Source organism: Electrona antarctica (genome assembly GCF_951216825.1).
Source record: "Electrona antarctica genome assembly, chromosome: 16".
In the NCBI taxonomy this organism is placed as follows: Eukaryota; Metazoa; Chordata; class Actinopteri; order Myctophiformes; family Myctophidae; genus Electrona; species Electrona antarctica.
The window spans coordinates 37,905,780-37,933,007 of record NC_136797.1 but is presented as its reverse complement, the minus strand read 5'-3'; the positions used below and the strand labels follow the sequence as shown (position 1 = coordinate 37,933,007).

Here is a 27,228-nt window from a genome sequence, read left to right as displayed (position 1 = left end):
GCATTGAATTTCCACAGGTCATTGCAATTGCCTCTGTGGCCGCCAATTATGTACAGCTCTCCATTGTGGGCAAAGGCTGAATGACCGGTGCGAAGGTTTCTAGAAGGCTTTCTAGAAGGCTTTCTCGTCCAGCAGTCGGTCTCTGTGTCAAACGCCCACCCCACTCTGTCCCCAAATACAAACATCTTTGTCCCCACCATGGTGGCAGAGTGACCTGATGAAGCAGGTGTTGCAGTGTCTCCGGTGTTAATTAAAGACCAGACCATTGCGGCGGTGTCCATCTTGTAGATGTCATTGGTGCTTCCGGTCAGCCGAGTGTGTCCTCCATAGACGTAGATGACCTTCCCCAACACACAGGCGGAGTGGTCGCACCTCGCTTCTGGCACAGCACCATAAACCTGGGGCGTGAACCATCTGTGGGTGTCGATGTCGAATGCATACAGCACGTTGCAGTAAGGCTTCCCTCCCCAGATGTAGGCGATATCGTCCAGCAGCGCAGCCCTATGGCCACGGCGCATGGCGGGAACCTCAGGGGGGCGTTCTCCTCTCGCGGTCGTCACCGGAGGCAACGTCAGCCAGCGCAGAGACATTGTGTTGAAGACATGGACACCGATTGGCTGATCGCTGACATTCAGGTTTCTGTTGTACCCCCCGAAGGTGTACACCTTGGGTCCGACCACCACAGCGGCATAGCGATCGTTCCGGAAAAACTCTGGACATTCCACGCCAGTGCGCCAGAACAACATTTTCACATACCCGTGCTGCTGTGAATCAAAGGAAGTTGTTACTACGAGTTATTCATTGAACAAAATCAATATAAAGGACAGTTTACATGCTTGTGATGTTGATGCTGTGATGTCATCACATGATGATGTCATTATTTTAGAACGGCTAATGACATTTCTCAAACCGATCCATTTGACCATTTGGCAAAAAACTACAATGTCAGTACTAAGACATCAGTAAAATGACATCATTGGGCATATGGAGAGAAAGACACACAGAGAAGCTGACAGAGATTCCTGTAAAATCAGTGGTTCTCAAAAGTGGGGCCTGGGGTTTGACTATTTTTGGTGAACAGATTTGGTGCAGAGGGGAAAAGAGAGCAGTAAGTACAGATTCATGGGTCAAATTTACAAATTATTTCACGGTGGCACAGTCGGTAGTGCTGTCGCCTCACAGCTAAAAGGTCCTGGGTTCGATTCCCACTGAAAAAAAAGTATTGAGGGTTGAAGTGGTTAAATGTCTGAAAATACACATATATACATATGTATACATTCACAACGATGGTGCTGTCAAACAAGTCTCTGAAGCAGATTAGGAAATCTTTGACAAAGTTTAATCTGCAACACAATATGTAGTGTGTGTGTGTGTGTGTGTGTGTGGGGGGGGGGGGGGGGGGGGGAGGTCCTTGCTTCATCTCTCTCCTTGGCCTGATAAAAAAATAAAAACCTTCAAGACACCTGGTCTGCCTCCCCCTGGCCAGCCGGGGCGCCTGATGGAGGGGAAAGGAACTGGTTGGAATAACGTGTTCCTTCCACGCGTTACGTCCAACCAGGGAAACTCCCCCCTGTCAGGTGTAAAGGAGCAACTTGGACACTCAGGCATGAAGGAAGCATGAGTTCAAGTCCGTTTCTCTCCCCATGTCCCCCATATATGGGGACTAGGTTGGCGGAGGGTGTGTAGAGCCCAGGATCACATTAGATAATTGACACAGGGGTGAAAAATTGGTTACAAAATCGTGGGATAAAAAAATAAAAAAATAATAAAATAAGACACCTGGTCTTACCACACCCATTAAGACCAGATTTCTGAAAAAAGTATGTTTCTATGTCAGTGGTTCTCAAACTATTTCATGTCATGTCATTTGGCTACGGACCCCCATCTGGAAATGTGTTGTTCCAGGGACCCCCCCCCCCCCCCCCCCCAGAAGCAAATATTGGTGTTAAAAACGTTTGCCTTGAAATAATATATATTCAGTGATTTGCACACATTTTCACGATTTTTCTAAAATAGCAGATCTATGAGCTTGTACTGTATATCTGCTGTTTTTCACTTGCTCAAGTATAAAATAATGGTTAAAAGTGGTTAATCCATTGAGACCTGGAACGCATCCATGTCACGTTAGCGTTAGCGTTTTAAACATTATGTTATAATTTAGCTATTGAAAAATAGCAGATCTACAAGCTCATAGCGCGCCACCGAGTGGCGCGCTATGAACTTGTAGGTCTGCTATTTTTGAAAAATCGTTAAAATGTGCCTCAAATCTTTCCGAAAATTGTCATGATTTAGAAAACTTTTTTTTTTTAATTTCGACGTCAGGCCTGAATGGGTTAAAAGCGGAGGTGACACAGGTGCATGCGTTCCAGGTCCTAATGTATGAATTCCTTCATGTTCCGCAGTGTGTCCCAGTGGCAGATATGGTAAGAGCTGTGCCAGGAGCTGCAGTTGTACCAACAACGGAACGTGCAACCCCATCGATGGCTCCTGCCAGTGCTACCCTGGATGGATCGGCAGTGACTGCTCCCAATGTACGTACAAATAATGATGCTCTCCAGGAGCCAGTTGCTCCACCTCACGCTAAGTTCAAACTTAGCCTAGTTATAGCTTAAATGGCTATGCATTGTCAGTCAGTGGTGGAAAGTGCATTTACAATTTTGAGGTATTTGTACTTTATTTGAGTATTTCCAATTTCCAATTACTTTACTTCTACTCAACTCAGAGGCAAATTTTGTTCCTTTACTCCACTACATTTATTAGCTACAGTAGTAACTTTTGTTACTAGCCACGTTGTAGATGTTGATTATTATTACAAGACATACAGTAACCACTTCAGCCCTATATACATTTCCGCCATTTGAAAATAGATGATCTACAATAGCTGGACAACCCCCGTTTTTTTTTTTTTTTGAAATTAATATTGTTTAATATTATTCCAAATGTGTTTGTTGACTTTCCAGCCTGTCCTCCGGCCCAGTGGGGTCCAAACTGCATCCACACGTGTAACTGTCACAACGGAGCCTTCTGCAGCGCCTACGACGGAGAATGCAAGTGCACGCCCGGCTGGACGGGCCTCTACTGCACGCAACGTGAGTTACACACGCACGCACGCACGCACGCCATAATAAGTATAGCCTGTGTGCTGGGGTTCTACGGTAAGGACTGTTCTCAGATCAGATTGTGTGTTAACTGTGGTCCTTCCATGGCAGGCTGCCCGCTGGGTTTCTACGGTAAGGACTGTTCTCAGATCAGATTGTGTGTTAACTGTGGTCCTTCCATGGCAGGCTGCCCGCTGGGTTTCTACGGTAAGGACTGTTCTCAGATCAGATTGTGTGTTAACTGTGGTCCTTCCATGGCAGGCTGCCCGCTGGGTTTCTACGGTAAGGACTGTTCTCAGATCAGATTGTGTGTTAACTGTGGTCCTTCCATGGCAGGCTGCCCGCTGGGTTTCTACGGTAAGGACTGTTCTCAGATCAGATTGTGTGTTAACTGTGGTCCTTCCATGGCAGGCTGCCCGCTGGGTTTCTACGGTAAGGACTGTTCTCAGAGCTGCCAGTGCAGGAACGGAGCGGACTGCGACCACATCTCCGGTCACTGCACCTGTCGCACCGGCTTCATGGGACGCCGCTGTGAGCAGAGTGAGTCTCACACACACACACACACACACACACACACACACACACACACACACACACACACACACACACACACACACACACACACACACACACACACACACACACACACACTTTTGATGAGATCTCCATAGTAATTAGCAACTAAAGTTTTTAAATAATTGTAGTGGAGTAAAAGTAAAGGCTCTGAAATAGAAGTAAAGGTATTGGACATATGGTTGAATTAACTTTTTAGACTGGTAATAATTCTTGGTTTACCTATATGATCCTGGATGACTATTTATATGCATTTGATGTATTACATCCTTGCTCTCCCGGACATGTTTTGCGTGTGCGCCATTCACTTCCTTGTTTACGGCCGACAAATCTTGCTATTATCTCTGAATCATTAAACAGAAAATCAGAACGCCATAAAAAGTGTCAGGAGCGTCTGCTAAATGCCTACATTGTAAATTGTAAAATTGTAATGCTGAGGGGCCATGGTAAAATGACATAAATGTGAAGTAAGTGATCAATTAAAATGAAAGTGAACGAACGTTCACTTTGTTTGCCATTTGTATTAAACGTTGTTTCCTCTCGGCTGCTGCTCCCAGAATGCCCCTCGGGTTCGTACGGCTACGGATGTCGTCAGGTGTGCGACTGCCTCAACAACTCCTCCTGCGATCACATGATCGGCACCTGCTACTGTAACCCCGGCTGGAAGGGATCCCGGTGCGACCAAGGTAACATACGTGTTCCAGCGTTGATTCTTACAGCAAATTTAGATTTAGTTGTAGTCACATAGTCTTTTGCAGTGTTGTACATTTACTGTACATTTACCTAAGTACTGTACTTAAGTACAATTTTGAGGTATTTGTACTTTACTTGAGTATTTCCAATTTCCAGTACTTTTACTTCTACTCGACTACATGTCAGAGGTAAATATTTTACTCCACTACAATTATTTGAAATCCTTTGTTACTAGTTACTTTGTAGATTTTGATTTTGATTAGAAAACATACATTAACCATGTCAGCGTTTTATACATTTCGGCCATTTGAAAATAGCAGATCTACAAACAACTTGTAGATCGCCTATTTTCAAAAGATATTTATTTTGAACTTGTGAAATGGGACATTAAACATGTAGCCTAGTACAGTATGGAGGGGAGGGGGGGGACTTTTTATAGGTGCCAGTTATATGAATTGCAGCCATCCGTAGGTGCTCTTTGAGAGCGGTTTTGAAGGAGTCTGGGATTCACATTTCTTAATGGCTGTTGGTAAGGCGTTCCACCTTTTAGTGGTATAGGAGCGAAATTAATTGAATCCCTTATTTGAGCCGAATCTGGGTTGCACATGGTTTGTTGAACTCCCTCTGGTGTTGTGAGTGTGGACCTCGTTGACATCAGGGAAGTATTTTGACGGGTTGCATAACGATCCTTCCCCATACAGCGGGCGTGCTGATCGTGGGCAACCTCCACAGCCTGACCAGCACGGCGGTGCCCGTGGACACCTACCAGATGGGGGCGATAGCGGGCATCATCGTGCTGGTGCTGCTGCTCGTCTTCCTGGTGCTGCTCTTCCTGGTCTACAGGAAGAGGCAGAAGATCAAAGAGCCCCCCCACAACATGGCCGCCGCCGTCACCTACACCCCCGCCATGCGCGTCACCACCGACTACGCCCTCGCTGGTAGCAAGCACACACCAACACACTGCTGTACTCTCTCTGTCTGTCTGTCTGTCTCCTCTCGCTCTCTCTCTCTCTGTCTCTCTGTCTCTCTGTCTCTCTGTCTCTCTGTCTCTCTCTCGTTGAGAATCGATCGTTTGAGCTCAGCTTTAGACGTGTTAGAAGGGCTCACTTCTCCGTCTTTCCAATTGATTTCTGATCCCTTTTTCCTGTAGATGCTGTGCCTGCTATGAGTGACAATCATCCTAGCAACTACTTCTCCAACCCCAGCTATCACACTTTGTCACAGTGCACCGGGCCTGCTCCCATCAACAACCTGCCCTATAGAAAGGTACACATTCACATATAGACACTAGGTGGTGCTAGAGCACCACTCTTGCCCTCTGGACAGCAATGTGCCCTTTTGAAAGTTAGTTTTCTGTACAGTTTGTTCATTTTATTTTTGTTTTGTAACAGTGTACAGTATGTGGCCCATGACATTGATCAATTCTTGATTAAAAGCACACTATATACACTATTAAGGTAGCCGGCGGTTCCACACGCCACATAGGGGGCCCTTTTTCACTTGAGCACCCGCCCCTCTAAATGTCTGTGCATGCCACAGCTCTGTCGCAGTGCACCGGCCGGCCGTATAGAAAGGTACACTCTAACCCCAGCTATCTATCACACTCCCATCAACAACCTGCCGTATTGACCACGTCAACAACCATGTGGTTCTATTTGACTATGTATATACAACCTTGTACAGTAGATCGGCTATTTTTGGTTAAAGTCCCCCTCAGACCAGTCCAAGTGGTTAATGTAAAACATATATATCCTATCACACACAAACATGTGGTGGGCCTCCTGTAGTAACTGAGGACCCCGGACCCCCTGTCAAAGACCCCTGCTAAAAATGTACAAATTCAAATGAATGTTTTACTCTCCTCTCACACGAGGTTCAGAGCTGTAAAAGTGTCCATGCATTGCGTCTAGGGAATGCCCTAATATATTGTCCAATATCGGTGTCGGCCGATATGTTTTTGTTTTGTTTTGTTTTGTTTTGGCTGCTTAAAGTTACAGGAGTTTTGACTGTATGGTGTTTGTGATGTAATGAAATGTAAGTTTACCATACAGTAATCACAGTAAACATTATCATGTCATATTCAAGGACTTTTTATTTTGAACTAACTCCAGTCACTTTCAGTTCAGCACAGTAGAGGTGCGTGTCACTGTCCAGCTGATGATCATTGACACTTGTTATTCGTTAATGCTACTTGCATCAAGGCAATTATGTTGTGTTTCTGAACAGTTATTATAATGAACATGTATTTGCTTCCCTGGCACAAAAAGGTGAAATAATGACACCATAAAATGAAATAAACAAATATTGGTATCAGTATCGGTTTATCGGCTAAATTCTTATTTTAAACAACGGTATCGGCCAAGAATGTCCATATCGATGCATCCCTGATTGTGTCTCTATTACAGAACAAGAACGAGCAGCCATTTGTCAACGTGAAGAACTCTGGGCCGGGGCTCAGGAAGGCACTGCCCATAACGGGCAGCACCACCGGCACCCACTCTGGGCCGGGGCTCAGGAAGGCCCCGCCCATAACGGGCAGCACCACCGGCACCCTGCCCGCAGACTGGAAACACGGCCACTGTTTCAATGAGCTGGGTGAGACTTTATTTAGTAGACTGGAAACATGGCCACTGTTTCAATGAGCTGGGTGAGACTTTATTTAGTAGACTGGAAACACTGGGACTGTTTCAATGAGCTGGGTGAGACTTTATTTAGTAGACTGGAAACACTGGGACTGCTTCAATGAGCTGGGTGAGACTTTATTTAGTAGACTGGAAACACTGGGACTGCTTCAATGAGCTGGGTGAGACTTTATTTAGTAGACTGGAAACACGGCCACTGTTTCAATGAGCTGGGTGAGACTTTATTTAGTAGACTGGAAACATGGCCACTGTTTCAATGAGCTGGGTGAGACTTTATATAGTAGACTGGAAACACTGGGACTGTTTCAATGAGCTGGGTGAGACTTTATTTAGTAGACTGGAAACACTGGGACTGTTTCAATGAGCTGGGTGAGACTTTATTTAGTAGACTGTAAACACGGCGACTGTTTCAATGAGCTGGGTGAGACTTTATTTAGTAGACTGTAAACACGGCGACTGTTTCAATGAGCTGGGTGAGACTTTATTTAGTAGACTGGAAACATGGCCACTGTTTCAATGAGCTGGGTGAGACTTTATTTAGTAGACTGGAAACATGGCCACTGTTTCAATGAGCTGGGTGAGACTTTATTTAGTAGACTGGAAACACTGGGACTGTTTCAATGAGCTGGGTGAGACTTTATTTAGTAGACTGGAAACACTGGGACTGCTTCAATGAGCTGGGTGAGACTTTATTTAGTAGACTGGAAACACTGGGACTGCTTCAATGAGCTGGGTGAGACTTTATTTAGTAGACTGGAAACACTGGGACTGCTTCAATGAGCTGGGTGAGACTTTATTTAGTAGACTGGAAACACTGGGACTGTTTCAATGAGCTGGGTGAGACTTTATTTAGTAGACTGGAAACACTGGGACTGTTTCAATGAGCTGGGTGAGACTTTATTTAGTAGACTGGAAACACTGGGACTGTTTCAATGAGCTGGGTGAGACTTTATTTAGTAGACTGGAAACACTGGGACTGTTTCAATGAGCTGGGTGAGACTTTATTTAGTAGACTGGAAACACTGGGACTGTTTCAATGAGCTGGGTGAGACTTTATGTTGCTTTATAATGCATAGAGGTGGAATATCATAAGCAGTGGAGTGACTATCTATCTATCTAACCCTGACCTCTTTCAGCAGGAGCCTACGGCGTAGACAGAAGCTTCCTGGGGAAGTCCTTACGAGGTGAGTCTGTCTTCCACAGCCTTCTGTGTGACACGCCGTTCAACAAGTAACGGCCACGCTACACCAGGCTTTTCTCGCGCGTTTACCCTAAACGCGCGGCCCGCGCGTGCGTTTTTTAAAATAGGACTGGACCTAAATTAAACGCACGCGCGGGGGTAAACGCGCGCGTTTTGTACGCGAAAAGCCTGGTGTAGCGTGGCCGTTAGGCTACTTTTAGACGGAAACAGGCTCCAGAGAAAACAGCAAAGTCCCGATGCGTTCTCATTATTTATTCAACCTTTACACGGAGGCGCTGTAATGACTAAAAACGCTGTAATGTCAGGTGGCTAGGTGGCCGTGACGGACTGCCAGATAGACCAGGCACGCATGTACAAGAACCACCTCCGTTCTACTTCACAAGGCTTTTTGTTTACATCATGGTTTACATTCACCATCACTAGTCACTACATTTATATTCGTAGGATGAGTGGGGCGAGGGAGCGCTTGCTCATCCTAGAAACTCTGCATCAATGTAATAATATAAGCGTTGTGAGCCCACGTGAGCCATGATGTCACAAGTCTTGCGGATTCACCGTTTTGCCCATTTACATGGAGACGGGAGGAGAGTTTTCAAAGATTTCCACTCTGGAAGAAGTTTTCACTTTCTTGCGTTTTCACCCCACAAAAACGCCATTCTCGTCTAATGGGGGCCTAAGACATTTGAGTTCTAGTGTTCGAGTCCTGTCTCAAGTACACATTTTCATTTACTCTGTCTCGTCTCGCTCTAGCCCTTAATTTGACTTGGACATGACTCGGTCTCGGACCAATGGACTCTGGACTCTTCCCCCACAGAGACCACTCGAGTCACGAGTCACTACAATGCTATGAAATAAATGTATTATACCCAAATTTTGAACATTAACATTATAAGAGAGCTGTCTGGCTGTCTGTCAAATATGATTATTTCTGGGGGCCACAGCCTGAAAAGGTTGGGAACCACTGACTAGTGACTAGTACTGCTGTAAGCTGTGGTACCCCATTATTTCAAATATTCAAGTACACATGCAGTATACATGTTTTATTATTTTGATATCTTTTAAGAACCATACACAAACACAATAATATACAGCATACTAGCATAGTGATCACAGCATAATATGTATTCATTATTTTTTGCAGCGTTCACAGAATTGTATGATGATATGAAGTGCTGTAACTGCCAAGGACGAGTTTTACCGCTACAAAAAGTAACCAATAGAATATCATCACTAAGGAAACAATCGATAGCTGGAGCCGTAGCTCTTTTGCGATTCCCCGCGGGGTTAGAACGCAAGTCTGTACCTAAACTGAACGTCTCTGCTGGGCTGCATGGACCCAAAACCATATCGCCTGACGTCAATGTCAGGCGCCTGCTCCTGTGGGTCGACCAGCTCAATGTCAAAGTACACCAGCATGAGGAAAATGAACTGCTTCAGCTCGTTGGTGGCGAAGAATCTGCCGGGGCACATGGAGAGCCCTGCCCCCCATGGCATGTTGAAGTACTTCAGCTTCTTCCCTGTGTTAAGGGTCAGGGGGGGAAATACCTTTATAATTTATTTCCACTCAGCATAAAGGAAGAAAACAATACTCATTAGAAGATGGTCACTAGAAGGGCCGGAGCACTTCTCCCATGTTCAAGCTTTCAGATAATTGGTCCTCATTAACTCATTCAATGATGAAATAATCATTTAAATCACCCAGTGCCAGTGATTTTCCTTAATTGTTTCTTAACTTATGTCCACTACGATTGATTCCCCAACCGTTGATAATTACAGTTCCTTTCACTGATTGTCTTTGAGAAAAAAAGAAAACACACCTCAAAGGGCCGTGCTAATCCATTGTTATCTCTACTGTCTGGAAGAAACCACTTAACTCCAAAATGTTCATTTTTTCAGAAAATGAGAAAACCAAAACCTCTTAACATTTTCCCTCCCATTCACAAGTTACACAAGTTATGTTGTCATTGTTTAATTTTACGTTTTTAGCTAAACGGGTTAGCTGTTAGCTGGTGATTTGGCAGATAGTTTGAGGATCCAATGGAGTTAGGTGGTTTTTGCCGAAGCACTTTTTAATACTTTCCATTGGAGTTAGGTGGTTTCTTCCAGACAGCAACGTTATGCAACATTGAAAATCTCACAATGGCAAACTCCACTCGCTAAGTGCATGTGAAAACAGATGCTGTAGAATTGGAGCAGACGGCCCCTTTTTCTCATGACTCCATATACTGTATCGCTGACCAGGCTGAGGGTTGAACAGGGACTCAAAGCCAAGAGAGCCATCTAGTGTAAAGCCACGGTGTGGACATCAGCGTTTATGCCGTATTTGTTCGTCATCAGTACAGAATTAGTTAAATTGAATGGTATATTCATACCTGCTTTGTAAAAATCAGTCTTCCTGCTCCCGTCTGGGTTGAGAAAGCGGTCGTACTTGAAGGAAAGGGGATCGGGGTGGACCTCGGGGTCGGTCTGGACGGCCGTGTACGGGAAGAGAGCCACGCGGTCGCCCCGGCGGACGGCATACTGGCGTCCATCGGCCATCTTGAGACTCATGTCCCGCAGCACGGCCCGGGTGAGGACGGGCGCGGCGGTCAGCCGGAGGGTCTCCTCCACGGCGCTGTCCAGCACCGGCGTCCTGCTCAGCATGTCCCGGGTCAGCTCGACGAGAGGCCCGCCGCGCGGCGCCACCTCCTGGCCCGACGCGCGCAGAACCGCCTCTACCTGCAGTTCACAATGACAGTTTTACAGTTTAGGCATTTTGGCAGACTTTAAAGAAACTAGGTTACCAGGTAAACAATGGACCTAGTATCTGTCTAGAACACATGCTATCTAAATAACATTCTGCACATTTGTGGTTGAGAAAAACAAATCTACAGTATAAGAAACAAACAAGCAAAACAAACAAAAGAACATGAGAGTGATTGACCAAGTGAGATGCAGTCTGAAGAGGTGAGTGCTAGGGGGTGAGATGCAGTCTGAAGAGGTGAGTGCTAGGGGGTGAGATGCAGTCTGAAGAGGTGAGTGCTAGGGGCTAGAATTGGAGTCTGGAGAGGTGAGTGCTAGGGGGTGAGATGGAGTCTGAAGAGGTGAGTGCTAGGGGGTGAGATGCAGTCTGAAGAGGTGAGTGCTAGGGGGTATGATGTCCTTAAGCATTAACCCCGCCTCCCTCTGGTTCAGATATGAAACCCCTGCAAAACCAAGGGGACCGGCGCCCACCCAACTTCTAGACCAATCAGTGAACGAGGTGATAGCCTCAGAGTGAAAGTACTTGTCGGACAGTGAAAACGGAGAGATGTGTCGGGGTCCGCTGATCACCGCGGTGAGTGACGTAATGTTGTAGTTTTCAAACCTTTAGAAAACGACACCGCGGTCATAAGCGATCACCTCAAACTAGAGTATGAATAGGCCTTACCTCTGCCTTGATGGCATCCATAGCGTCAGGGTGTTTTAGAAGAGCAGCCAAAGGGCCTTACCTCTGCCTTGACGGCATCCATAGCGTCTGGGTGTTTTAGAAGAGCAGCCAGAGGGCCTTACCTCTGCCTTGATGGCATCCATAGCGTCAGGGTGTTTTAGAAGAGCAGCCAAAGGGCCTTACCTCTGCCTTGACGGCATCCATAGCGTCTGGGTGTTTTAGAAGAGCAGCCAGAGGGCCTTACCTCTGCCTTGATGGCATCCATAGCGTCAGGGTGTTTTAGAAGAGCAGCCAGAGGGCCTTACCTCTGCCTTGATGGCATCCATAGCGTCAGGGTGTTTTAGAAGAGCAGCCAGAAGGCCTTACCTCTGCCTTGATGGCATCCATAGCGTCAGGGTGTTTTAGAAGAGCAGCCAGAAGGCCTTACCTCTGCCTTGACGGCCTCCATAGGGTCAGGGTGTTTTAGAAGAGCAGCCAGAAGGCCTTACCTCTGCCTTGACGGCCTCCATAGGGTCAGGGTGTTTTAGAAGAGCAGCCAGAAGGCCTTACCTCTGCCTTGATGGCATCCATAGGGTCAGGGTGTTTTAGAAGAGCAGCCAGAAGGCCTTACCTCTGCCTTGATGGCATCCATAGCGTCAGGGTGTTTTAGAAGAGCAGCCAGAAGGCCTTACCTCTGCCTTGATGGCATCCATAGCATCAGGGTGTTTTAGAAGAGCAGCCAGAAGGCCTTACCTCTGCCTTGATGGCATCCATAGCGTCAGGGTGTTTTAGAAGAGCAGCCAGAGGGCCTTACCTCTGCCTTGACGGCCTCCATAGCGTCAGGGTGTTTCATCAGGTAGAAGAGGAGCCAGAAGGCCTTACCTCTGCCTTGACGGCCTCCATAGCGTCAGGGTGTTTCATCAGGTAGAAGAGGAGCCAGAAGGCCTTACCTCTGCCTTGACGGCCTCCATAGCGTCAGGGTGTTTTAGAAGAGCAGCCAGAAGGCCTTACCTCTGCCTTGACGGCCTCCATAGCGTCAGGGTGTTTCATCAGGTAGAAGAGGAGCCAGAAGGCGGAGGCTCCCGTGTTGCCCTGGGACGCCCACAGCAGCAGGAACATGTAGCGGTCCCGCATGGACTCATCCATGCCCTGATCCTCTCTCTCCTGCAGCAAGGTTATAATCATTGTGGATTATTCACCATACTTTAGTTTTAGACATAGTTTTGACTTTTTTTTCTAATCCAGTTAGTTTTAGTTTTTAGAGCGGGTTTTCTAGTTTTTATTAGTTTTTATTTTTATGACAACGCTTAGTTTTAGTTTAGTTTTTATTTAGTTCAGATAACTAAAATGTTTTTTTCAATTTTAGTTTTCGTTATTTCGTTTCCGTTAACTATAATGACCTTGTCCTGCAGTAGTGGACAGTTACCAAGTACTTTAAGTTTAAGTACCAAGTAAATTGAGTCATTTCTTTTAGCATCTCTACTTCAGTGGAGGAGGAGGAGTTGTTGTTGTTTCTTCTTGCAATATTATGACTTTCTCTCCACTGCATTTCAAAGAAAATATTGTACTTTTTTGACTCCACTACAGTTCTAGGAAGTAAAGAGACCCCTGGTACCCAAACTTACAAAAACACATCATGAATTAAGCACCATCCTACTATAAATGCGCCACGTCTCTGTGTGCATGCGTGCGTGCGTCACATAGCTTGTCACAATGCAACGCGTTTTCACTAATATCACTATAAGTTTCTGAAATGTATTTGTATTTTTGGGGGGCCGAGCTTTGTGTGTTTGTGTGTACCCCATAGCGATGATTTGATTGGCTGAGCAATGTGTGTACCCCATAGCGATGATTTGATTGGCTGAGCACGGAACGGTATGATGATGTATGATGATAAGAGTGCCCCTCACTTCACACAAGTGTGATTTTTCTCTTTTTACATTTCAGTCAAATTTGACTGTGCCTCTTTCACTCTTTCAGTTGACTAACATTGACCAGGAGCATCTATACCAGTGGTTTTCAATTTCAACCAGTGGTCATTGAGTGGGTTCCAGGTGGTCCCCAGGAGAGTTTGTAACCAAATGGACCCTTATAGATCTTTAACTCTTGAGAGTGTCAAATTATTTTGTAAAATTATTATTAAACATCTGCATTACTTCATTTACAAGACGTCTACACAATTAGAGAATGTAGAAGAATTGTTAGTTTGATCAACATTTGCCTGTTGTCACTCTCCTAATGGTACCACATCAATACAGCATGGAAATGTGGACAAACTCTTATCCAACGACTACAACATATTCTAAGTAATTAATGGACCTTGACATGAAAATGGTTGAAAACCACTGATTCTATACTTTGACTTGTGTACTGCGATTCGAGCACTTTGTCAACCGCCGGCCGGTCACCTGTTGCTGGTCCCGCACCCAGCCGCTGACGTTGTCCTTGGCCTTGACCTTCTGTGCCGACAGGCTCCCCCAGAACACCCTCAGCAGCCTATTCGCCTCCCTCCGCTGGCCGGGCGGCAGAATGCCGTACGCCAACTTGGGAAAGAGCTGGTCGTACTTGCGAAACTCGTGGAATAACTCGTCCGACGTCAGCCTATCCATCTCTCTGGCTTTCTCTTCCGAACCGCCCGACGTCTGGGGCGTCTCGTTGCCGAACAGGGACAGGTAGCCGGCCCGGAAGACCACGTTGTAGCTGCATGGGACGGAGAAGCATGGACAGAATCAGCTTCATAGTCAAATCAAAGGTTTAACACATCCCCTGCCATGTACTAATTAATTCATTTTTTCGCCCCTGCCGATGTCTTTCCATTCGAAGCGTCTTTGCTTGAGGCAAAAATGACCCCAGGTCGTGAACTGGACGTTAGCTTGTGGAAAAGCAATCCTGTTGCTGAAGGATCGTGGACCATCCGAGGCATGAGTTTTGCAACCGGGTCTACGACCAGCGACGCGACCGGAATCGGCCGTAAATAAAGCTTATTTTGAGTAGATTCGGAATCTGGGATTAGATTCGGAGATAAAAGGGTGTTAACTTTTTTACTGACAGACCAACCACTTCCGGTTTATCGCCTAGACACGGAGACGCTGATAGACGGTAATGTAGCGAAATCTCAAACTGAATCAATATAAAACATTAATTGACGCATATAATGTGCTTCAATGGCAGTCAATGTTTAACAGGCGTAGAGAAGTGGGCGAGATTATGCTTTTGTGCTATAGCTCTGAACAAAAATGGGGGACATAGAGAGAGTGAGCAAGGTAAAAACAGGAAAGAAACATCAAAGATGTGTGCATTCATACATACAAAAGTACCAACTACAGTATGTAAATGAGGATAGTCATAAGACGCATAAAGTAGCATATATATATATAGATATATACTGTACATGAGGCAATAGAACAGTGGTTTTCAACCCTTTTCATATCAAGGCCCATTATTTATTCGTCATTTGAGCCACAGACCACCATTTGACGAGATTTAGCCTCAGACCCAACACTTAAAATATTTTGTTGTCGTTGGATAAGATTTTGTCCACCATTCCATGCTGTATTATGTTTGTACCATAGGAGAGATAACAGGCAAACGTTGATCAAAATAACAATTAGCATAAAATAATAATTGATTTGGTTTCATTTTACACTCTTGGGATTTAATAAGTGTCCATTTGGTTACCAACTCTCCATCATTTAGCGTGGGGAGTGGGACCCCCCCAAGGACCACTCATGGTCCCCAGACCACTGGTTGAGAACCACTGCTATAGAGTATAGTCCGTCGGATGTTCTACCTGTACATAAACAGTCCCTCCTCCACCCAGTCCGTCAGATGTTCTATACCTGTACATAAACAGTCCCTCCTCCACCCAGTCCGTCAGATGTTCTATACCTGTACATAAACAGTCCCTCCTCCACCCAGTCCGTCAGATGTTCTATACCTGTACATAAACAGTCCCTCCTCCACCCAGTCCGTCAGATGTTCTATACCTGTACATAAACAGTCCCTCCTCCACCCAGTCCGTCAGATGTTCTCCAGAGCCCAGGCTGTGCAGCATCAGGTTCTGCAGGTTCCTCATCATGGCGTGCGTCATCACCTCCAAGCCGTCCCCCATCAGGTGCTTGTTGTGGGTCCCGTGCGGGAACCTGTGCTCGGACTCGTACCTGCAGCGTTGGGATTTTGAAAGCAAATTCTGATTCGTTTTTTAGTCGTGTAGTCTTTTGAATAACATTCCATTTAGTTTTGGTCATTTTTAAGTCGTCTGAAATGTTTTAGTCTAGTTTTAGTCGTTATCGACTAAATCTACGGTTGATTTAGACGACTAAAATGTATTTTGGCAGTGCCTTGATGGCATCGTAAAGGCTGATTTTAGACTTGAGCTTGTAGTTTTTTTTTGGACAAATTGTCAATATATTTAGTCTTCTTAGTTGTAGTCATCATAGCTTAGTTTTTATTATTTAATTTAATTATGGATTCTTTTGTCATAGTCGTTTCAGTCGACGAAATCAACAACACTGCGCCGTTACCCGAACACTCTGGCGACCAGCTGCGCCGAGAACTCGTTAAAGTCGAGTTTGTCGCGGGCCTCCTTCACGACCGCCCCAAAGGACCGGGGGTCTGTGAGGAAGGTGAAGTAGTGGCCCCCGAGCTGCGCGGTGAAAATGTCCCCGTGCCGTCGCCTCATCCTCTCCAGGAACTTGGCCGTGTCCCAGCGGAACTCCAGAACGTGTCCCAGCCAGGGGACGGCTCCTCTGTCCAGCGGTGGCTCGCCGGCGCGCCGCCGACGGAACGCCCCGAGGTGACACAGCCCTCCCAGCAGACAGGCCAGCAGAGCCAGCAGCGCCGGTAGCAGGACATCCAACATGGCTTTTTGTTTCCTTCTCCGAGGCTTAGACGCATCTGAATTCAGAGCTTAAATTCTTCCTCGGAACAAAGCGCAGCTCTGCATGTGCTCCTCCCTCCTCCCCCCGTTGTGAGTTCCAGGAATCTGCCCTCTTTTATCCACTTCTTATCCCATGATGATTCTGCAGAAGAAGCTGATTGTCCATTCATACTGTAGGGCTTCCAGGCATGAGCTCTTTCACTTTCAGCACTCGTTATAGATGATGTAACAAGGCTTATAACGTATTATAAGTGCTGGTCATAATGCACTATGAGCTCAGCGGAACTGAAACAGCACATTATATAACTACCATAAATCACAGTAGATAGAAGTGTTGTTAGGACAAACTGATATTCCATGCAATATACTGCTACTGTGTGTTTTAGCAGGCCTGGCTGGGAACAGGCCGAGTTGTGTGATTTCAACATCTGTAATGTTGAGCAATATAAAGTGAAGAAATAGCCAGATTGATCCAACTAGAATAGAGAAGAGAGAGAAGAGATATGACCACATTACTCCTGTTCTTGCCTCACTGAACTGGTTAGTGGTTAGTGGTTACCAGTTGTGTTCAGAATTGATTTTAAAGTGAACTTGTTTGTTTTTCAATCACTAAACGGACTGGCACCTGTGTATATTTCTGACCTCCTGTCCCCTCACAAAACTACCCGTAATCTTAGGTCACATTCACACCAGAAAGCTTTGCTGCGATTGAAACGAATCCTGCTGCGCATTGTCAGAAAATGCACTTCGTTTGGCAGGTGTGAAGGCTCATTCGAATCCTAATGCGTATCAAAGAACCGCATTCTACTCCGAGCAAAAACGGGGGTTTCGCTTCGCTTCCAATCGCACTTGATTACGATTCGGTGCAGGTGTGAATGCAATCCGCAGTAAATAAAGGAAATGAAGCAAACAATGTGGTGGGTGAGGAGCTAAACACAGTTGGAGGCATATTTTACGCAGCGCAAAGATGTCCCGTTACCGTGGATAGACGTGGTCGAATGAGGAGACTGAAGCCCTGATCGAAATGAGGACGAGTACATTAATCAATTGCTTAAGGAAACACATAAAAACACTGCAGTGTATTATAGCCTACAGAATATTCTGTCTGTCTGTCTGTCTGTCTGTCTGTCTGTCTGTGCGTGCCGTAAACATGGAGTGCTGTCACTGTGTGGGGACTGGGGAGTAGGGACTTTCATCTCAATAAACTTGTAAACATTTTGCCCTGCTGTCTGTTATATCAGTGCGCTCAGCGCTGTTCCTCCATGCCCAAAAGAACAGTGTGTGGCTGCGTGTGGAGAGAGAGAGAGGGGGGGGGGGGGGGGCAGTCCCAGACGGCACGACACAAATTAAATATGCAAGAATCCCAAATTCTCCGCCCATTCGCATTGAGTCTACCGAAGTATTAGGTGGGAATGTGACCTTAGATCAGCAGACAGTCAGGTTTTACTTGACCCCCCAACACAAAGCTGGTGACAGAAGGTGACATGCTTTCGCTGCTATATGGCTCCATTCCTGTGGAAGCAACTACCGCAGGAAATTAGACAGACCACTTCAGTATCCACTTTTAAAAGACTTTTAACAATTTAGGCATTTAGCAGACGCTCTTAATCCAGAGCGATTCACTTTAAGCAAGAACAAAAAGCATGGCAATACATCACATACATAACTAAAAAAGTGCCCTTCTGGGCACAGGTCTCCACCAGGAGGATAGGAGTGTGTGTGATGTTTGGCAAAATGTTTAGGAGTAATATAATCATGTGTGTGTGTGTGTGTGTGTGTGTGTGTGTGTGTGTGTGTGTGTGTGTGTGTGTGTGTGTGTGTGTGTGTGTGTGTGTGTGTGTGTGTGTGTGTGTGGACATGGCTTGGCCTGTTGTAGCGCCACCATGAGGCTGATTTGAAAACTGTGGCATTTCTTCCTCAGCCTAGTGGGAATATGCATGCACAGTTTCACCGCAATCGGACGCTGCATTGAGTAGTTGTGGCGATTTGTACGAAACGGCTACAAAGCGGGCTACTCCTGAAAAGTTTAGAAGCCAATCGTAGGCAATGAAGGTGGATTATGAGAAATCAAACAAACCCGTCTTGATCACATGACTATGGAGAGCATGTGTACCGATTTGCGTGAAATTTGGATAACATCTGAAGGAGTAATATTAGAAAATGTGTTTTACATATGTCGGCCTCCTGGTGGCGCTATAAAGAGAAGATGTGAAAAATTCCACGCAAAGGTTTTTCCTTGGCCTCTAGGGAGTTGGCATACAAAGTTATCCACAAATCCGTGTACACTTTTCGGCCATTTATAGCGCCACCATGAGGCTGAGTTGAAAATGTTCACGTGGCATTTCTTCCTCGGCCTAGTGGGACTGTGCGTGCGCAATTTCACGGAAATCAGACGATGTGTTCATGATTTGCAGCATTTTGTTTGAAACTGAGCACTCCTGCGAACTTTGGAAGCCAATCTTAGCCAATCAGGATGGAGTTTGAGAAATCTGAAAGACCAGTTTCGTTGAATGGCTCTAGAGAGAATGTGTACCAATTTGCGTGATGTTTGGACAAAATCTGTAGGTGTACTGTCCAAAAACTTGTTTTGCACAAAGCGGCCTCCTGGTGGCGCTATAACAGGCCGTTCTGGAATATTTGGGGCAGAGGTTCATCGTTGGCATCCAGGGAGTGTGTGTGCAAAATTTGGCATCGACCGGGTTAACGGGGCCGGAGATTAGCTGTTCACAGACGGACGGACGGACGGACGGACACACGGACGGACGGACGGACGGAGTGCAAAACATACTCTCTCCCCATGCCTTCGGCCTGGTGGAGACAAAAAGTAGTTATCATGAAACATGCGTAAGCTAAGAACGTAACAGTGGAATATCTATATAATTAAACTATACATATAAACTATACTATACTATACTATACTATACTATACTATACTATACTATACTATACTATACTATACTATATATATATATATATATATATATATATATATACTGTATACTATAAAGTGCTATGACTACATAAAATGCAATTATAGTGCTGTCTACGTAACATGCTATAAGTCTGTATAAAATGCTATCTAAGTCTACATAAAGTGCTATCTAAGGGGCTAGGGTAAGTGCTATGGGCCATGATGGAGTAGTTTGAATAGTTTGGGACGTGTGGAGCGTTGTCCCGGCGTTTTTAGTGAAGGTACTTCCAGCTTCCCTGTGTTGGCTGATCTGAGTGCACGGGAGGGTTTGTAGGGTTCAATCATACTTGCAAGATGTGGGGGAGCCATACCTTTGGTTGCTTTGAATGCCAGCATCAGAGTTTTGTATTCTGTGCGGGCAGCGACCGAGAGCCAATGGAGGGAGCGGAGAAGGGGGGAGACGTGTGAGAATTTTGGCTGGTTTTAAAAACTATTTGGCTGGTTTTAAAAACAAACTATTATTATAGAAACTATAGAAACTATTTAACTAGTTTGAAAGAACATCTAGTTTCTGTGCATATTTAAGTTATTTGTCTTATCTTCCCCGTGCAATTTTTGTTTGCAAAGCCTAAAAGGCAATGGAAAAAGCACAATTAATTCTATGTACTACTTGTGCCACGATGGGCCCACCCCTGGGGGGGCCTCACGATGGGCTGCCCCAGGGGAGCCTGGGTGCTGGGTGCTCACGAGACGGTCATGGGGTTCAACTTTCAGCATAATAAAGGCAATAAGTGGTGGAAAAAGTACTCAATTGTTTTACTTAAGTAAATTGTAGAACTACTCTGTTACAAGTTTAAGTCTGGAATTAATTTGTTTTTATTGGCATCAAAATGTAGGCTACTTTTACCAAAAGTACAAAGTACTCATTATGCAAAATGTCTCATTTCAAGATTTCATATATATTTTTTGAAAATAGCAGATAAGCAACACATTATGAGCTTGTAGATCTGCTATTTTCAAATGTCCCGAATAATCCAAATCTCCAAAGAAACTAGTACGTTTTGAAATACATGTAGTGGAGTAAGAGTACAATATTTGCCTCTGAGATGTAGTGGAGTAGAGTAAAATGCTCAAGTATAATACAAATACCTAAAATTTGTACTCAAGTACAGTTTCCATCACTGAGCGTAATAGAGGCAGTGCTTTCAAAGGGTGGTCCTTGAACCCCAAGGGGTCCTCGAGGGCGTTCCAGACAGTCCGCACAGCGATGCCGTAAGAGCCAAGAAGCACTTTCACTTTTTTCTGATTTATTCGCTCCAGCATCGCTCCAGACATGTTAACGTTTCTGCCCGAAAGATAAACAGCGTGAGCTAACAGTAATAATAGCCCGATCGTTACAATGAAGTTCTCCATGCCGGTAACGCGGAAATGAATCTGCCCGAAGACACAGGAAATGCTCTGGCATACTGGTGCAGTACCTTCTTTCAAGACAATTTTAGTACCAGGTCTTATGACTAACTTAATACCTGGCGTGGCCAATGCCATTTGGCTATTTTGAGTGGCCAAACAGCATTGGCCACACCTCCAGGTCTTAACACTTATAGCGCCATTGGCCGAGATACATGTCAATTAAAGCTCATTATTTATTAAGTTAAGTCATAAGACCTACTTTTTCAGCTTTACTGAACAATCGCTCCTGCCGCCATGACTCTGCCTGTGAGTCCGTGTATGGACATATTGATGAGCCCTGTTCTCGTTGTCTTCTCCTGTCATGTCATGGTCAGATCTGGCGAGTGGAGCGCCGTACCACGGCAGTTCCTGCTCCCTGAGCAGCTCGGAGAACCCCTACGCCACCATCAAGGACCCGCCCGGCACCGCACTGACGCCCTGCAGGGCCGCCCCCGAGTGCGGCTACGTGGAGATGAAGTCGCCCGTCAGCCGGGACTCGCCCTACGCCGAGATCAACAATGCTGCTGCTGCCAACAGGAATGTCTACGAAGTTGGTGAGGCGCCACTTTGACCCATTATGAACCACTATTCGGGGGCACGGTGGCACAGTTGGTAGTGCTGTCGCCTCACAGCTAGAAGGTCCTGGGTTCGATTCCCGCCCGGAAAGCTGTGGGTGCTGGCAGCGTGTTTCCTCCTCCGCGTCATCAGTGCCAATACCCGAGGTGGGGTTGGCGAAAGGGCCTCACAAAAAACATGCAGTAATCCTGGTCTCTAAACTGCCTCCCCCTGGCCAGCCGGGGCACCTGATGGAGGGGAAAGGAACTGGTTGGAATAACGTGTTCCTTCCATGCGCTACATCCAACCAGGGAAACTCCTGTGTAAAGGAGCAACTTGGAGACCGCTCTCCCCATGTCCCCCATATATGGGGACTAGTTTGGCGGAGGGTGTGTAGAGCCCAGGATCACATTAGGTGATTGACACAGGGGTGAAAAATGGGTTACAAAATCGTGGGATAAAAATTATTAAAAAAAGTCAGGGCACCTGATGGAGGGGAAAGGAACTGGTTGGAATAACGTGTTCCTTCCACGCGCTACGTCCAACCGGGGATACTCCCCCCTGTCACGTGAAAAGACTCTTGCTTGCACTCCTCATGCATTGAGGGAAGCATGAGGTTAGTCCGTTGCTCTCCCCAGTTTCAAAATCATGGGATAAAAAAATATAGTAAAAAAAAAAGAATCACTATTCTAAACCACTGTTCCAAATCCTATGTGTTATATAAATGGTAAATGGCGCATTTATATAGCACTTTTTATCCAAAGCGCTTTACATAGAGTGCTGCAGGGATCAAACTACCGGCCACTCTACTCCTGAGCCACTGGCGTATGTTGCCAAGATCTAAAATTATACTTTGCCAGTTGTAATGAGTTAAATGACCTGGTGTCATTATAGATTAAACTTTTGCTGGCTTGTAGATCAGCTATTTATTTACTTTTAGCTGTATGTCAACCATCTCTCTCTTTCTCTCACCGGAGGCGGTCGCCTACCCCCCCACCTTTTCTTTTTCTTTTTTTCCTCTCGAGATGCAAGAAAGCTGAGGGCAGCGCCGAAATATGGCTGCAGCTGTGTAGTTCTAATTGTTGTCTCTACTCTATCCCCCGTTACTGCAATGAGTGCCAGTGAAACAAATTCCAATCAACTCTGTTGACATGGCAATAAAGTATTGAATCTTGAATAGCTAAGTGGTTCTCAAAATGGTCAGAGACTGTCAGAGATTTATTTGATTGATTCTGACATTTGTGTATCTCCGACAGTCTTTCCCCAAAAGTCCACTGCAATTCCATTTTTAAGACCCGTACTTCTCCATAAAGGTACAAAAAGTGCTTACTCTAACACGCCCTAGAGTCTCTGGGTCTGTATTGTGTAGAGGTGTTTTAATCTTGTCTGTACTGGAAGTTCCCTGTATTCCTCGGTGAGTGTAGTTTCAGCAGGTGAAAGCCGGTATTACACTCCATGGAAACAAACAAATTATAAGTAATAATAATAATAATTAGAAAAAATGTAATAATAATTAGAAGAAGAAGAAGTGTAGTAGTAGTAGTAAACCATCAAAGGCACTACAGTATCAAAAAAATAAGATTTCTTTTCACATGATCATCGGGTACGATGATTATAGTATATATAAAGCATTGAAACGCGCCATTGAAAAGCGGAAAAAAGAGGGGGAAAAAGCAGGGGGGAAAAGCGAAAAGAGTCTCAACACAACCATCTATTATGATATTTTACAGCACTGTGTGCCTCCGTACATTGACAAGCTTTATGTTGATGCTGATCTTCCTTTTCAGGCAGCACTTGGCACCTGCCCACAGAGCCAAAACTACTAGTAATTGGTGTACTGACCATGTTATTTATGTGACCACACCCATCATTCATTAAGTATTCATTAAGTATGCCTGGTTTTCAGGTGCGGGTAGTGATCCACCTGAACCGAAGCCACAGCTGTTGTTGTATGATAAAGGGGGCGGGGTTGGGGAGGGGATGATATTGTGATGTCACTAACGTGGTGTATTTCGATTGGGCCTTTTGACTCAAAGGCTTTCAGGAAGAAACGAAAAATACACAGGGAAGACATATTTCAATATTCTGACCACACCTGGGGGTCTATTAGAGTTAGAACTCCATAGACCTCCGTAACCTCCTAATCCTGAATTATAATGAAATAACAGAATTAAATCATCATAGCTGTGTTTTGCTTTGTTTCCAGAACCCACCGTTAACGGCATCCATTCCCATGGCAACCTGCACCTGGGTCAGGACCCGTACGACCTTCCCAAAAACAGCCACATCCTCTCCCACTACGACCTGCTGCCCACCCGAGACAGTCCCTCATCCAACCACCAGGGGGTAGACAGCCAATGACCACATCCTTTCCCACCCGAGACAGTCCCTCATCCAACCACCAGGGGACAGACAGCCAATGACCACGTCCTCTCCCACCCGAGACAGTCCCTCATCCAACCACCAGGGGGCAGACAGCCAATGACTTGTGCAGGGACCAACGACCACATGCCTGGGTGATCCAGATGTGTTGGAATGCTGTGCATACTTGCCACATTATACCTTTTGTCATGCTAGTAATTATCATTTCCCTACTTTTTGTTTATTTTTTGTTAAAGACCGCGTTAATCCTGCAGCTCAGCAGGTTATACTGTACCTGAAAACCTCTGCCATCTGTAGCCATTGGTCAAGGTGGGATCCCCCTTTGCTTTTCCATGCAGAGGACTGTCTTATGAATTTGGGCGTGGGCTCGTCCAGGACAGAAGCCTAAATATCTCTGTTGGTCAAGGTGGGATTCCCCTTTGGTCTTTGGTTTTCCATACGGTTGGACTGCTCTTTGAATTGAAGTTGACATTTTTGGGGACTTGCCCCGGATTGGTTTTCCTCATCTGGGGAGTGTCTTTCTTTTCACTTTCTTCATTGACCTCACTATGGCGTGTGACACAGTTTGGCACAGAGGCCTCTACATTAAGCTCCTGAAGACTTTGTCTGATGTTAAGCTCGTGAAGTTCATCATGTTGCTTATACAGAACCTTATACAGGACCTTATATAGGAGCATACCTTTGTACTGGAGACCTCAAACCGCCAACGCAGCAAGAGAAGCTAGAGACGGACTGCCTCAAGGCTCTATTCTTGACCCAAGGCTTTTTTAACATCTACACTGCTGACATGCCTGTTGGAGAGTGCACACAAATTCACCTATGCCATGAGTCTAATGAGTGGTGCCTTAACTCCTGTCGAGTTCCTCCCTATTACTGTCTGGCATTCCACCTCCAGAGTCTCCGTCGAAACATCCTGACCTTGAAGCTGGCCTGCAAGAGTGCAGATGAGCCAACACGCCTGTTGAATATGCCGACTAGAGACTAAAACGCAGACACCGTAGCTATAGACTCTTCACCGCGGGCCCTCCACACCCTGGATGGATCCTTGACTGCTGGAACAAGCAATGTTCAAATCAACATCAACTCACCTTTACCAATCCTCCATGGGTGCGACCTATCACAGAATGCCTGGGTCAACCTCAACAGACTTCGTTCTGGAGTAGCTAAGACGGACCTCTATCTTCATGTGATCAGATAAAATAAAACAAATGAAGCGCTGCGTGGGTCTGTGGATTTTGGAAAACTGTAAACAGGTGCTCTTTGGAGAGTTTTTTTTTTCCTTTTCTTCTTTCAGGACAAGAGTTCTTATAGTTTGGTACCTTTGTAGAAGTCACAGTGGAAATATTCTACTAAATAATAAAATAAGGTGGTGAACTTAAAGAAGGTCCAAGGCAGCTCTGTTCAGTTCAAGTAGAACTGCATAAAAAAGCAAGGTTTTAAAACACGCAGTTGACCAACACGTTTCGGCCGGTGGCCTTCATCAGGTTTATTGGTTTATTCAATCAATAAACCAGTGGAGCTGAGTTTTTTCTACCAGTGTGCGGACTCTATTTCTTCCTCTTGGACCCTGATGAAGGCCTCAGGGTCCACTGTGATTTCTACAAAGGTACTGAACTAAGAACTCACCTGATCTATCTGCATGTGATTGGAGCGTCTGCCACTGATCTCTGTGAATGCAGAAAACAACAGACTGTCGAACACATCATCGATGAATGCCAAACCTTCAAATCAGATAAGAAGATCCAAAATGGAAACACGCACATAAAAAAAAAAACCTTCAAATCAGCACATGGAGGCCTCTTGGCTGATATACTATACTTGCTTATAAATGTTTATCCCACGATTTGTAACCCATTTTTCACACTGTGCCAAATGCCTATGCTGTAATCCTGGGCGCTACTCTCCCTCTGCCAACCTGGGGAGAGCCCCGAACGGAGCCTCATGCGTACTTCAATGCATGAGGAGTGAGCAGGCCACTTCTTATCACCTGACAGGGAGGAGTTTCCCCGGTAGGACATAGCGTGTGGAAGGAACACCTTATTCCAACCAGTTCCTTTACCCTCCATCAGGGGCCCCGGCTGACCAGGGGGAGGCAGTATATAGAGACCAAGATTACTGCATGTTTTTTTGTGAGGGTACCTACCCTAGGGGACACGGGGAGAACATGCAAACTCCACACAGAAAGGCCCTATCCCGCCTAGGGTATGGCCTCCCTGGTGGGAATCAAACCCGGGACTTTGTAGCTGTGCGGCAACAGTGCTACCGACTGGCCCCCCTTTTTTCACTTTTATTAAACTTTTTTCATTTATTTTATTTTCTACTTTTTTCCCCTCATGGGGGCAGGGTCAAGGGAGGTGAATGTAGCATAGTCACCCTGCCTGAAGAGCAGAAGCCTAAAGTTGCGTTCAGACCTGAAGATATATTTCTTTCCAGTCGCTTGTGTCACACACCGATTGGCTGTAGACACAGTAATTTAACTTTGGGAGTGTAACCAGATGGACCCTCTCGTTCACCCAAGATGGCTCAGTTCTATATATTTAACATAATTCCTGCTACTACTACTACTAATAATAATAATAATAATTATTATTATTATTATAATAATTTCTAAGCAGCAACATTTGTTCCTGTCTTTGCAAAGGGTTTATACTTTGTATATTGTTTTTTCCACCATTGCTGAGTCCCGGTGGTCAGTTAAGTTGGAACTGGATGAATAAAATGGGCAAAACATTTCCAGGGTTCCGGACAACATCGACGCTGATTGGCTGTCAGGACGCAATGGGTGGAGTCGGGTGCGACGCGAAGGTTGCTTCCGTTAGATTTTTCCAGCCGGGGCGAAGATACCAGGCGGCCGTTATCTTTGGTTGCGCCACCTCGTTCGCCCTGTTCGCCCCGCGCCCTGTCTGCACCGCGCCCGTTGGCGCAACTTCTCGTCTTTGCAATGACTTTGTATGTAATCGCGCCGCTCTAACTATCCAGGTCTGAACGCAGCTTAATATCTTCCTTGACCAAGGGCGAAGGGGGGATCCCCTTTGGATGTGCGCTGGATGTTAGTTTTTTTCCAGGTCCAATAAAGTCTTAATAAGGCATTTCACACATCTATGTAATGATTTCTTGTGACATATCAAAACAAATCAACCTTATATTTTCATACACTAATACTAACTAGTAACATATTTCACTTGTATAAAACATTGAAGGAACTGCAGCCGACACTATTGCATAAAGGCTTTTTTAGAATACTTGTTTTTTAAATTTTTGTGTAAGTTTGTTTGTGTGGAAGATGCAACCAGAACACTGTAGTCGGTGCACACAATGCTTGCAACTAAAACTGCATGTTTTCATAATTATCTGAAACATCCAGGATTCACATTTGAGTGTCAGCAGAGGTGGAAAGTAACCGAGTACATTTACTCATGCACTGTACTTTAACTTTACTTGAGTATGTCCATTTTCA

The 27,228-nt window shown here is 45.5% G+C and overlaps 2 protein-coding genes across 2 annotated transcripts in view; one reads left to right on the top strand and one right to left on the bottom strand.

Annotated features, from left to right (window-relative positions):
* Nucleotides 1–25,840, top strand: part of megf10 (multiple EGF-like-domains 10) — a 52,257-nt gene extending 26,417 nt beyond the window's left edge. The window contains exons 14-24 of the mRNA XM_079525198.1: nucleotides 2,403–2,531; nucleotides 2,961–3,089; nucleotides 3,510–3,638; nucleotides 4,229–4,357; nucleotides 5,066–5,302; nucleotides 5,515–5,630; nucleotides 6,770–6,959; nucleotides 8,143–8,190; nucleotides 21,170–21,388; nucleotides 23,596–23,877; nucleotides 25,163–25,840. Of these exons, the coding sequence (XP_079381324.1) occupies nucleotides 2,403–2,531; nucleotides 2,961–3,089; nucleotides 3,510–3,638; nucleotides 4,229–4,357; nucleotides 5,066–5,302; nucleotides 5,515–5,630; nucleotides 6,770–6,959; nucleotides 8,143–8,190; nucleotides 21,170–21,388; nucleotides 23,596–23,750 (1,481 nt within the window). The 3' untranslated portion in view covers nucleotides 23,751–23,877; nucleotides 25,163–25,840. The remainder of the gene's footprint in view (nucleotides 1–2,402; nucleotides 2,532–2,960; nucleotides 3,090–3,509; nucleotides 3,639–4,228; nucleotides 4,358–5,065; nucleotides 5,303–5,514; nucleotides 5,631–6,769; nucleotides 6,960–8,142; nucleotides 8,191–21,169; nucleotides 21,389–23,595; nucleotides 23,878–25,162) is intronic.
* Nucleotides 9,400–16,521, bottom strand: LOC306940192 (5-beta-cholestane-3-alpha,7-alpha-diol 12-alpha-hydroxylase-like). The gene is made up of 6 exons (XM_079525199.1): nucleotides 16,119–16,521; nucleotides 15,582–15,755; nucleotides 14,004–14,295; nucleotides 12,607–12,759; nucleotides 10,580–10,925; nucleotides 9,400–9,724 (listed from the first exon to the last, which is right to left on the bottom strand). Exons 1-6 carry the CDS (start codon nucleotides 16,454–16,456, stop codon nucleotides 9,492–9,494), a joined length of 1,536 nt encoding a protein of 511 aa, XP_079381325.1. The 5' UTR covers nucleotides 16,457–16,521; the 3' UTR covers nucleotides 9,400–9,491.
* Nucleotides 25,841–27,228: the final 1,388 nt, after the last annotated feature.

Bases quoted from the DNA above. Each gene is read 5' to 3' on its own strand.
- LOC306940192 (XM_079525199.1), bottom strand. From the start codon at position 16,456: ATGTTGGATGTCCTGCTACCGGCGCTGCTGGCTCTGCTGGCCTGTCTG. The intron at 15,756-16,118 runs GTAACGGCGCAG...CCAACGCTGCAG, and splicing joins CTGGTCGCCAGAGTGTTCGG to GTACGAGTCCGAGCACAGGT. The intron at 14,296-15,581 runs GTATAGAACATC...CGTCCCATGCAG, and splicing joins GAGGGACTGTTTATGTACAG to CTACAACGTGGTCTTCCGGG.